Source organism: Cinclus cinclus, chromosome 6, assembly GCF_963662255.1.
Source record: "Cinclus cinclus chromosome 6, bCinCin1.1, whole genome shotgun sequence".
Classification (NCBI taxonomy): Eukaryota; Metazoa; Chordata; class Aves; order Passeriformes; family Cinclidae; genus Cinclus; species Cinclus cinclus.
This window is the reverse complement of record NC_085051.1, coordinates 39720700-39733588: the sequence shown is the minus strand read 5'-3', so window position 1 is coordinate 39733588 and position 12889 is coordinate 39720700. Positions and strand designations below refer to the sequence as shown.

Below are 12889 nucleotides of genomic sequence, written 5' to 3'. Positions count from 1 at the left end.
GGTTGAGGGACGTGATCCTGCCCCTCTACTCAGCCACCTGGAGTGCTGTGTCCAGTTCTGGGTTCCTCAGCACAAGAACTGGAACAAGTACAGTGGAAGGCAATGAAGATGCCAAGTGAGTGGAGCATCTCTCTCTAATAAAGACAGGCTGAGGGAAGTGGGCCTGTTCAGCCATGAGAAGACAACTGAGAGGGGACCTTGTCAATGTACACAAGTATCTGAAGGGAGGGTGCCAAGAGCAACGACACAGGCTCTTTTTGGTGAAGCCAAGGAACATGGAAAGGGGCAATGGGCAGAAACTGATGTACAGGACATTCCACCTGACCATGAGAAGGAATTTCTTCACCATGCAGGGGACTGAGCACTGTAACAGACTGCCCAGAGAAACTGTGGCGTCTCCATCACTGAAGATATTGAAGAACTGTTTGGAATATATAACCCTGTGCCATGTGCTCTGGGATGACCCTGCTTGAGCCGGGAGGTTGGATCAGATGACCCCCTGTGGTTCCTTCAAACCTAATCCATTCTGTGATACTGCAAACAAATAGCAGCATACATACCCAAGTATCACATGGAACATTAAGGAAGTACCACAGATATTTTAACTAGATTTGACAAGAATCCAGCAATTTAGTCCAATATATACCCACAGAAGAAACTATGCTAAGCTCACGATACTGTCAAGGCAAAGAACAGTATCTTAGACAGGAAATGAAAACAATAAAACACCAACTCATGGCAAATTGCATAATATTTTCTGAATTAAGAGAAAAACACTGATATATTTGTCTGCAGCCACTGTTACTGTGGGATGAGAACAGAAAGAATTGCTTTCAATTGCCACTTTAAACAATGGCTTAATAGGATACTACAAATGACAAATTACAGTTTCTTTACTCAGCTTTTCAGATTACTACCATGAAAGCATCACTACACTTAGCTTTTCCTATTCCTAGTGCATAAGAACTTGTTATTCCAAATCCTGTCTCATTTTACAGCCTAAGATAATCAAAATCATATCAATTTGTTATAACAAATTTATTACCATGAAAGTATCATATTCCTTTAGAATTAACACTGAATTGTGAATGTGAGCAAGCAAACTACTCAAGATAGAAGTTGTTTTTATAAACACTCATAAACCAAACAATGTAAACTTCAGCAGTATCCTGCTGCTTCCATGCACGCACCACAATAAAGCGTTATTTGCAACTCTTCTGGAAAGTGTTTACTATTTTATCATTGAGCTAAATAATTTAAGTAGTCAACAAGCTGCCTCAATACCAAATTAACACCACTCTCTACATGTGACTTTTTGAGGTTTCAGTATTGTCATTAAAAAATTAAGTCTTGTTGTTATCACTGTAAAAGACCAATTAGTACTGTCCAAAACCTTTATAAAATTAAGTGAAATGAACTGAATGCACTACTTTGTCAGGCAGTAATTAGTTATATGGTATAAATATAAAAATAGAATTTACGTAGATACAACTAAGAAGGTGTCACAGCAATTAGCAAATTTAAGTGTCAGTGATCTCAATATGACACCATAGAATTTTTGCAAACCTAGTTTCAAATCAGAACCCCAAGATCATTTAACCAAAGAAATAGATTTAAATAAAGAAATTTTCAAGAATGCACTTCAATTTTGTTCTTGCAGGTGGATACCAATAAGATAACTTTTAACCCATGCAAACGCCTCAGTGTATCTGCCTGACCCATGCACATAGCTGAGGGCCTCAACACACGCGCCTCGCTGTGCATGCTGAACCTTAAGCCTGGATTGTCCCTGACAGTGCAGATGAATGGTCCCACCAAGTTCACTGGAACTGCCCTCATTTAGGAAGTGAAGCACACAAGCACTTTGCAGTATTTTGGTCCCAGTGTACACATGAAAAACACACAGCAGTAACATTTTTCACTTCAAGGCATTTCAGAATATTTCCCTCCAATGCCCTATGCAATTTTATACTGGAAGATCAAGCACATGTAGCACAAAATGTGGATTAAATAGAGGGCAAGTATGTACTGCAACAGAAACAGTTCTGCAGCTTTAACTGTGTGGGGTAAGATTAAAATAGTCTCAATTCTAGGCTGATCAGGCAGACAACTGCAACTTAAGCCCTTAAAAAAACAATAATAAAGAAATCATTGAAGACAAGTGACATCCCACAATGTGCAACAAGCAGACTGCTGCATCTCACAACAGGGCAGACAAAGCAAACAGGGGTTAGGTGTGGGTCGCCCGCATGCTGTGCTTTGGAATACATTGTCCAGAAACCAAAGCACACTCAAGAAAAGTCAGACAGGATTTACACTTTTCTCTAAACAATTTTTCTCGAGAAATGACAATTTGTTACATCCCTACCAACCACCACTGGATAAATCAGCCTCTATGAAGTTTCCCTGAGCTGTGCCATTACCACATTTCCACGGATTGCGTCCAAATCCTTTCAATATTATGCAAATGTGGTGTGCTTATTAACTCAGTCGGGGACTTTTGCAACACCCCGTACCTGCCAGCGGCTCATATCCACCGCTGCCCTGGAGATTTCCCGCTGCCAGCCGGACCGTCTTACCTGGGGAGTCATGGTGGAGGGGTCCGGCTGCTCCGTTCCACCGCTTTCCTTGGCAGCACCTTGCGCGGCCTCCGGCTGGGCAGCGGCGGGCGGGGGCAAGGACGGCTGGGGCGGGGGGAAATGAGCCTGCGACGGCTTGACCGGGGGAGGGATGGAGGGGGCCAGGGAGGGCTGCGCGGGCTGGGAAGGAGAGGCCTGGGAGGAGAGCAGGTAGGGCTGGGGATGTGCCATGTAGCCCTGGGCAGGAGGCGGCAGGTAGGGCTGGGAGGCGGTGACCGGCGGGGGCTCCAGATAGGAGGGCGGGGGCTCGGAAAAGGAAGGGGGCGGCTGGGAAGGCTGCGCCCGGGGCAGGTAGGGCTGGAGCGGCGGGGACTGGGCAGGGGGCGGGTAAGGTTCGGCCTGGGGTGGCGGCAGGTAGGGCTGCCCGGGGGGCAGGTAGGGTTGGGCGGCGGGCTGCGGGGACTGCGGCGGCGAGGACAGCTCCATGTCCATGGGCACCGGCTCGGCGGGCACCGGCTCGCCCCAGTCGCCGTGCCCGCCCGACGGTTCCTGCCCGTCGCGGTCCCGGGCGGCGGGGGGCGGCTTGCGGGGCGGCGGCTCGCGGTGGGCGTACTGCTTCTGGTAGCTGCGGACCGGCGGCGGCACCTGCGGCTGCTGCTGCCAGTCCGTGAAGGAGCCGGGCAGCGGCGGCGGCGGCAGCCCCGGCGGGGGCGGCCCCGGCGGCGGCGGGGGGCCCAGGAGTACGGACTGCAGCTGCTTCTGGTGCATCTGCTGAAGCTGTTGTAGCTGGGCCAGATGTTGCTCCTGCAGGCTCAGGAACCCCGAGGAACCGGCGGGCGGCGGCGCGGCGGCGGGGGGCGCGGGCCCCGGCGGCGGGTAGCTGGGAAGCGGCATCGGCGGAACGGCGGGAGGCGGCACGCTGGGGGGTGGGATGGGCAGCGGCGGGGGCGGGATGGAGGTGGGGGGCGGCGGGTAGTGCCCAGCCGCCCCGTACAAGCCCCAGGCAGGGTACATGGCGGAACGCGGAGCGGACACAGGCCGCGGCGGCGGCGGCGGGCGGCGCACGGCGCCTGCGCAGGGAGGCCCCACCCCCGCCGGGCAGTCGAGCGTGAGCGCCGCGCCGGAGCGCCCCGCGCGCCGCTGGGTGGGTGGCAGCGCCGCCTAGCGGACAGCTGCCTCCAGGGCGCAGGCGAGCCCGGAGCGGCACATCCCGCCCGAGCCGCCGGGAACAAGAGGCGGGATGGGAACAGACGGGAGCCACTGCGGGCCCGGCCTATTTGAGTGAATTCAACTGAGATTCAAATCTTTAAGAAAGCCGTCTTAATTTTATACTTATAGAACTGCCTTTTCTATTCTTTGGCATCCCTTCTTTTCATGTAGAGGTGATTATTGATCGTTTTTCTGTTGAGGATGGTCTGTTTAGACCTCTCTCGCAGTGAATGTGACTTTCCGCTAGCATTGTATTTTTAGGCTGCATCTACTGTTCATTGTATAGTACTTAACATTTATATACCCGAGTTCTACGGACCAGTTTACTCATTCAGCTTTTGAAAGTCTGTCCTTCCCATATAAGAAATTTCCATTGCAAACGTTCTTTAATTTATTCTCCTAATCTATTCACTCTACACTAGTTCTCTTGTGATCAGTTTACTAACAGTTATTTCCTGCAGACAGGTCCTCCTACTATTTTTGCTGTTTTTCGTGGTTACTCAATATTGTCAAGAGACTTGTAACTTCCCTTGAAGTAACATCTACCTAAACACTTTCAGGGCAATTGTTTTCCAGCCTACATTGTAGAAGCCAAAATGTAACTTCCAAATAACTTATAGGTGCTTTTTCAATATTCAAATCTGGTTTGGGTTGCAGTACATTTGACTCCCACCAGACAGGATACACTGGCTTTACCCAATGTTACCTTGTCCTTAAAGCAACCCTGTTAAATTCACATTATATCCTCTGATTCTTTTATTCAGAATATGTTATTTTAATTCTTTTGTTCTGTTCAGTCTGCAACATTAAACATCGTGTTGGTTTTGGTTATATTTTTTAAAATAAGTCATGTTCTTCCTGCTTCTAAACACTATTATACCACATTTCAGTTACCCCTCAATTAACCAGTGTCACATCTTGGATCAGCAGCTTACATTTCTTCATCTGGTTAAGGCTGTAGTAATCTTAAACCTTCTGGTGGCTCCAGAAAGGAGTAGAGATTATTTTCTACCATTCTTTGCACATATTCAGATTTTCTTTATGTGGTGCTCCCCTATGTTCTCTGTCTTCTGAAGCTATGGAAACTGGCTACAGCAGGAGGCAGGATGTTAGCAGGGAGACTGAATTCTCTAGTTACTAAGAAACATTGCAAGCATCTGATATCTAAATCCTGTGCAGGTTTAAACCATCTGCCAGAGTTGAGTCAGGAAGGAATTTCTTTTCTGGTTTGGACTGACAGAATTCTGCATTTGTGGGAACATCAAAATATTGTAGTTTACCAAACTCTTTCCTGTGACAATGATCTTTCCTCCTCTGACATACTGCAAATTGAATAAGACACGGGGATACCATTCTGTGCACGGAGTAAGTATTTTCCTCTGAACCAGGTGTCTGGTTCCCTGGCATTGCAGGAGAAGCAGCTGATCATTCAGGTGGTCCTCTCCTGTCCTATTTCTATTCTGACCAGGCTCTTTGAGTTAGCAGCCAAGTTTTTTGTCTTACCAGTTATACTCAATTAATGAAAATTTCCTGATGGGTTTGCTCACTGCCAATACTTCCTTCTGCTCATCCTCCAACCCTCTTAAGACATCTTTAGCAATTGCCTTATACCTATTCCAGATTACTCCTCCTTTTACTAAAATGAGGCAGAGTAAAAGGAATAAAAGATTTCAGTAAATGAGCACATTTAGTTTGATTCCTACCCACTGTTCATGTTAAATACATACATTTTCATGAAGTCCCTGCAAAAGGCATTCTGCTGGCAGGTATATGTTCCCCAAATTCATCAGGCTGCTGTGCCTTTGACCTCTTCTGTGCCAGAAAGACTATTATCAAATGTTACTGTAAGTGTCCATTAATTTATTCTTTCTTCTCCAGTCTCCTTCCATTTAGGTTAATTCAAGTGAAGTTATTTGCACTAGAACAATTCTATTTAACTATTGACTCAAAGAAGTCTTTCAAAACAACAATTATTCTGAAAAGCAAGTTACAGAGATCTAATCCTACAACTGTTTCTCAGTCCTCATTTGACTAAACATGGGCTTCAACTGTTCATGACAATACTTGACCACTAGCTTAAAGAAATATGGATTAGATTAAGAGAACAAAACTAAGGATATTATTTTTGAAACATACTTATTATATACCAACTGTAAAATCTCTCCACTGTTGGCTACTTTCTTCCTGGCCGGAGATGGAAAATATTAACTTTAATTGTGATAGCCTGGAAGGGGCTAAATTTTCAAAGTGTCAGTATGCTGTTATTTCAGGGATGGTTAATAGGTGAGCCTGCAACAAGTGCAGAGATAGCATGAGAAGTAGGTCTGATGTGTTCCCAAAGCTTCTTGCAGTATCTGCAGAGGTATGGTGCTAGCAAGGAAGTTACCAGGACATCAGAGCATTTCCCAAAGACCAGAAATTATCTTCACTGCATGCTATCCAGCATACAGACAGCCAAGTTCAGCTATTATAAAATTGTTAAAGTTGAAAGAGACCTCAAAGGTCATCGAGTCCAACCATTAACACAGCACGGCCAAATCCACCACTAAACCATGTCTCTAAGCACCACATCCACACTTCAACACTTCCAGGCCTAGTGATTCTACAGCTTCCCTAGGCAGCCAGTTCCAATGATTGACCACCTTTTCAGGGAAGAAATTTTTCCCAATATCCAATCTTCCCATGGCACAACTTGAAGCCATTGCCTCTCATCCTGTCACCTGTTATCTGGGAGAAGAGACAGACGCCCACCGGACTACACCTTCGTTTCTGGTAGTTGTAGAGAGTGACAAGGTTCCCCACTGAGCCTTCTTTTCTCCAGACTAAATATCAGCTCCCTCAGTTGCTTCTCATCACATGTGTGCTCCAGGCCCTTCACCAGCTCCACTGCCCTTCTCTAGACGTGCTTCAACACCTGAATGTCTTGTCTGGTAATGAGGGACCCAGAACTCAACACAGAACTCAAGGTGCAGCCTCACCAGCACCAAGTACAGGGGGAGGATTGCTTCCCTAGTCCTGATGGCCACACTATTTCTGATACAGGCAAGGATGCTATTGGCCTTTGTGGCCACCTCTGCAGACAAACCAGTGTAAGGGACTACAGGATAAAGCTCTATTAAAGTCTATAAAGTTAATTATAGAATATAAATTCCAAGAATATAAATTTGCAGTCTTCTCCTGTACTACACCTCCAGCATTTTGGCCAGAAAGTGTGCTTTGGCATGTTGGCTCCTGGTGATCCTCTCCTCACCACACAGCAGAGATCGTAAGAGCAAATTATATTGCTAAAAATGAAGAAATAATGGAGGAGATATGAGAATGCAGAGTTATGGTTTCAAAATACTTTTTCCCCTACATTTCTTCATGTGGCTTAATAATTTCTTTTCCCTCCCTCCCTGACCACTTCCTTCCCTGCAGCAAATTCTGCAGATGACTCTTTATCTGCAACCATTGTTCTTATTCCTGTACAAGGACTGTGCTCCCAGCCCGCATTAATACCTTTGCCTGTTAGACACTTCTTGTCCTGATATGTAACAGGAGAGATAAGGCTTTGAGGTGCATAGGACCCAAACAAACAGGAGGGAAAGACCTATCCTGACCCAACCCCACCCTGCCATCCACCACTCTAAATTTAAGCAAAAGGACCACCAGCTAACCAAGTACAGAAAAAGTAGTCTGAGAGGACACTTAAACAAACTTCATTCACTGTACAGTTGAATAAAAGCCCATCAATTCTGAATTAAAATCTAGACTGCTTTTCCAGAGAAAGCCACCAACTGGTGCAAATCTGATGTCTTTTCTGCGGAATCCATATTCTGATTTGATTAAACAGGTGTGAGGTAGCTTCCCAAAGGAATACTTGTCCCACTCCGGGTGCAGCAGTAAGAAACTTTTAGAATCCCTTGTGGTTTCATTCTTAGCCAGAGTTTCATCATCAATATTTAATTCAGAATGCTGAAATCACTTTTTCCAATGGTCCTGATGCAGAGCTAGGCACATTCTTGGCCCTGCTGTCTTCTGTCTTCCATATGTTCTTCCAGCTGCAGGTAATCAGACCAAGGCAGAGGATGGATTAATAAAACCACTCTTCAAAACAGCTTTTTCTTAGAAAAACAAGGTTAAGCAGTCAGTTTGATGTTATCCACAGTCCTATGAGCAGAGTTCCAACGAAGAAAGCAGGAGGACTGGAATCAGAAGGACTCTTATCCTGGCATTGATGGCTTGCCTGGACAGGTTAGAACCTTGGAGCTCCATAATCATCTGGCATCCTCTCAATATTGTACCTGAGAAAGAAGGAAAAACTCATGAAGACAGTCTATTCCACACTGCTCCCCTCCCCAGTGTGGCGGTGCATCTCTCCCTTCTTTCTCCTCAGGGCTGCACTACCATCTCAGGGATTTCTGCTAGGCCTTGGCCTTTGTGTAATGAGTTAGGTGGTGAAGCATCCCTTGACCATATCAGGAAACCTTGCATGACTAAGGTGAGAACAGCACTGACTCCACTGGGAACTCCTGTTGCTGATCTATGGTGAATGATGAGATTGTCAGTCATCCTCTGACAATACTATCAAAATCATGGCCTGAGTGGAATGGTACCAACGTTACCAGAGTTTTGGAAACTCTAGTAGTTACCAATCTGGATTATGGCCAAGATATAAAATTGATGCAGGACTAAAAACAATCATCCTGTGACCCTATAAGCAGTGATCATAAGTGAGGCCCTTATAGCTTTCCTGGACTGCCTTGGGCTGCACCAGCACCTCTCTCTGACCAGAAGGCCTCTCGGCCTCAAGGCTGAGATGCTTGAAGGACTGTCACTCAAGACCTGCTTGTTGAAAAATGCAGAGGCATTCCATGTATTTCACTGAATCTGAGGGGAAGTTTAACCTGGTACCCATATACATATACATCTTTGTGTCAGTATACATGCATGTGAATTGGCTGAAATACGTTTTACTGAGTATAGTATGAATATCGCTTCCTGAAACTATAATTAAGTCACTGTTATAATTGTAGCAAACCCTATTAAATCACTTTATAAATGTTAAATCAGTCAATGATTAAGTGCTTCTAAAATCTAATTGAGACAGAGACTGTTGACCATGTCTGGGATTAAGATTGGATGCAGCTGCACCTGGACTCCATCAGGAGTTTGGAAGGCAAGCTTGTGACTCAGTGGGGGTTCCTCCTTTGCACTCCTGGTCTCCATGCAAAACATTCCAAAGTGATTCTAAGTAGTTTTTCCTTTGTATGTTTCATCCATGTAGTAACAGAATGAACCTCGCCATTAAACTCTGTTAAGTCGCATTGCTACAATCTTATATGGAAAGCTGCTCTTGCTAGTGTACCTTTGACAGTGATTCTTCAAGTGAGGTTGCTGTAATTCTTCACCTTAAACTCAGCAGACATCTCAAAAACTCACCATCTCCAGATAAGAAAAAAGTCCTGAGGCTTTGTAAGATCTGGCTTAGGATTTAAGAGCAGATCACCACCAGAAAATAAAACTTTAGACATTCAACTTATAATTCACAGAATCATTTAGATTGGAAAAGACCTCCAAGATCATTGAGTCCAGCCTTTGACTAAATATCACCTTGAGAATTAGACCATGGCACTAAGTGCCACGTACAGTTATTTCTTGAACACCCCCAGGGATAGTGATTCCATCACCACCCTTGGCAGCCTTTTCCAAAAGTTCATGCCCATGGTGAATAAGGAGAAAAGGTGTTTTCGGAGAAAAATCTTTTGAGCCACATTCTAATTATAGATCAGTTAAAACTTCACATATCTATAGCAATCAAACTCCTCATTTCCAGCATTCTGCACTAGTATCTTTCTGAGTTGGTTTGGTTTTTAATTAAGAAGCAAATTAATCACTTAGCTGAGGGTACACAAAGCTACCAAATAGAATATGGAACAAGAATGGTTCTTTTCTTCAAGAACCTGTAGAATGCATTTGCCTGGTAGTCTTGCTGCTACTGGTAAGCAAAACTGATCTATGGAAACACTGGCCTTAAGAAAACCACTTCTTCAGGTAAAGACAAATGAACATGTAGACTGCAACAAAAATCGGTCTGTGACCAGTCTCTTCCCAGCAGTAGCTTTACTTCAACTTCTGTGTAAACACCAGGCCCTTTACAGCAGCCTGCACTACAGACAATGAAGGAGAGAAGTACGTGGTGAGAGTCCCTGTCAGACATGTACTGCACTGGGCAGGATTCCTTCCTGTCAGTGGGCCCTTACCTGTGCCTGGAAATATACATTATAGGCACTCCAGGGATTTTTCGTATTCTTCGCTTGAGCTCTTTATCCACTGTGGCCACAATGTAACATTTGTGCTGCAAAAAATGAAGGCAAGTCAGATTCAACACCAGTGAAGCCCAGAAAGGAGCCATGTCTCACCAAAGGCTCCTATTCAGTGAGCTCACTGAACACAAGAAGGCTGAGAGTCCTTAGCAAGGCATTACCAGGACTTGTACAGAATTCTGCAGCAGACTAATAATAATCCTTCTGCCCATCAAAATAGACAAAATAGAAATCTCTGAAACACTGTCCAGCCTTTCAAGCTGACAGCTTTCCCATCCTGAGTGCTTGATGCTGTCCTATACAATAAGAATGCTCGGGGATGATAATACCTTGCATCAAATAAAGTTGTGCTAGAACTGAAAATGCCCTATGGTGAGATTTTATAGCTAGTCTGTGGTTAATGTAAGTCAGTCCGTAATTAGCAGGGGTCAGGAATTTTTAGTATGTTAGCACGGCATAGAAAATGTCAGAAAGGGAAATACCTGAGTGACCCTCTGCACCAAGCAGTCATCGGCGTAGGTTCCTTTGTGCATACATGGCAAGCGTTCAAACCGAGGGTCCTTGGCAATTCTGTGGGGACATAAAAAGCAGCATCACAGCAATCAGACCAGAGACTACAGTACACAGTATGGAGGAACAAGAACATGCCCTTCTGTGATATACAGAACATTGGTCTCAAAACAAGGGATGAAGGGATGGAGTGAATGGTAGACAAAGGTCAACTGAAATTACCTAAAAACCAAAAAAAGAATGCAATTTTTCTAGTTATTATAAATCATTATAGAAATAATTTATTATATAAATTATTATAAATTATAACATTATAAAGTATTTATTAGTACTGATTTGTTTGATTCAAAATCTGAACAATGTTAGGTCATTGCCAAACAAAGTAATTTGAAATAAGTTATTTGTGGGAAAAACTGGAACTTCTGGCATCTGATCATTTCGACCATGCATAAAGAGACATTTCACCTCCTGTCTGAAGGGCAACATCAAAGCTGTTGAGGGTACGCACTCATACTTTACAACACAGCCCAAAATTAAAAGAACAATACATCTGAGTGATATACGTGAGCTACACTGGACTAGTTTTGTACAGATCACACAATAACCAGGCTCTAGATTATCAGTACTTGGTACCTACACACACAGGAATAACATGAAGTTTGAATGAAAAGTTCTGTAAGACTTAGGTTACTCCTTTATTAATTTTTAGAAATTCTATAATTAATTTTCTTTTTGGAAACAAGAAAAAGCATTACTTTGAAAGTCTTAGAAGGCTAAAAGAGTTACAGATTAATATTGTGCACTCATACCTATCATTTAGTTTCTAAAATTTGGGCCATTGTACTGATGTCATAGACACAGAAATAAAACCAAGTTCAGGACCCTGCAACAACCCAACCACCCTCTAGTGCAGGAGCACCAGTAGTAGCAAGTGTTTTTCATTTATTTATATTAAACCATTAAGTTCTAGCAACACAGAAGAACATCCTGCACCTACCTTAATGCCACACGGTACTTCTGTCCTAACTTCTCGATTTCACCCATCACGCAATCTGTGATACATGGAATACCTAAATGCAAAAAAAGCGCATATTAAAACAAAGCGGTATTTATTCCCAGACCCCTACATACTGCCCACATGCCCCAGAAACTCTATAATGTATTACTTACAATGACAAATGATAATGTTGCAATGTGATGAAATGTAGAACCACCAAGTTTAACCATGCCATGGTAATTTAAGATTTTTAAGTTATCAGTATTCCACCTTTTCTGAGATTAGCATTTTAAAACCATTACTTGACTGAAACCGGAGACATTGCCAGGGTTACCACAGCTCCATGATTATAACACATATTCTTTCTGCAAGATTTCTGTAATTCTCAGCCAATGGCATGAGGCTGACAAAGCACATTATGAGCACGCTGTGGCACTGTGTGGTCTGAAGAAGCTGAGAGTGGTGCAGAAACTCACACTTGGCATAGAGACAGTCCATCATCGATTGCACTAGATCCAGTTTGGCCTTGATGGAGAAGTTGATGAAGTTAGTGTCAACAAGGATGTGATAAGGAGGGCCCAGCTGTGTATTATACTGGAAGAATAAACAAGAGGGATGCTGGGGGCTGCCAGGAAGACAAAGAATTCAAATCAGTTAATTGCATTTAACATCATGTTCAGTCCTACAATGAAACAGAATGAAAGACGGATAATGAGCAGAAAGACCCATGAGGCTTCTTGGTACCTCCCAAGCCAAATCCTTCGGTTTGGGGCACCGCTTGCTCAGAAACACCCTCAGTTCCAGCCTGCAGTGTGGCCGGCCCTCGCTCCCTCCTTCTCTCCCTCCTCGCTTTCTTCTCTCCCTCCCCAGTGCCTCTGCAGCACTTACACTTCCCGCTCTTTGATGGCACTCGGGTCCTCCTTCTTCTTCACGGGGGCTTTTGCGCGATCCTTTTCTTTACTGCAAACAAGCACAGGCACTACTGAGGTACAGCAATAAGGAAGGGCCGGCAGCGGCGGAGAGACCTGGGCCGTGACCTCCTCAAGCCTCTCCCGAGGGGACCGGGCCCAGCCGCGGCCACACTCACATGCGCTCATCCCGGAGGCTGATCATGCGCTTCATGACCGCGTACTTCCGCGCCTTCTTCTGCTTCCCCTGCAAGGACACGGACACACAGCCGTGCTGAGCTAGGGAGAGACCCGATCCCAGCCGAACGCCCCCCCATCCCGGCCCGCTCCCGGCCCACCATGCTGATCCTGCCGGTCCCGCCGCCACCGCCGGTGCCCCTG

At 44.9% G+C, this 12889-nt stretch overlaps 2 protein-coding genes across 3 annotated transcripts in view; both read right to left on the bottom strand.

Annotated features, from left to right (window-relative positions):
• Positions 1-3593, bottom strand: part of YLPM1 (YLP motif containing 1) — a 35585-nt gene extending 31992 nt beyond the window's left edge. Inside the window, exon 1 of the mRNA XM_062495122.1 lies at positions 2580-3593. Coding sequence (XP_062351106.1) covers positions 2580-3593 — 1014 coding nt within the window. The remainder of the gene's footprint in view (positions 1-2579) is intronic.
• A 3789-nt stretch (positions 3594-7382) lies between these two features.
• Positions 7383-12883, bottom strand: FCF1 (FCF1 rRNA-processing protein). 2 transcript variants are annotated; one of them, XM_062494686.1, is made up of 8 exons: positions 12847-12883; positions 12688-12755; positions 12489-12560; positions 12077-12225; positions 11601-11673; positions 10576-10663; positions 10031-10125; positions 7383-8071 (listed from the first exon to the last, which is right to left on the bottom strand). In XM_062494686.1, the coding sequence occupies exons 1-8, from the start codon at positions 12847-12849 to the stop codon at positions 8023-8025; spliced, it is 597 nt and encodes a 198-aa protein (XP_062350670.1). In that variant the 5' UTR covers positions 12850-12883; the 3' UTR covers positions 7383-8022. The 2 variants fall into 2 exon arrangements, with proteins under 2 accessions (XP_062350670.1, XP_062350669.1); XM_062494685.1 differs by having other exon boundaries at positions 12489-12755; positions 12847-12880.
• Between the last annotated feature and the right edge of the window lie 6 nt (positions 12884-12889).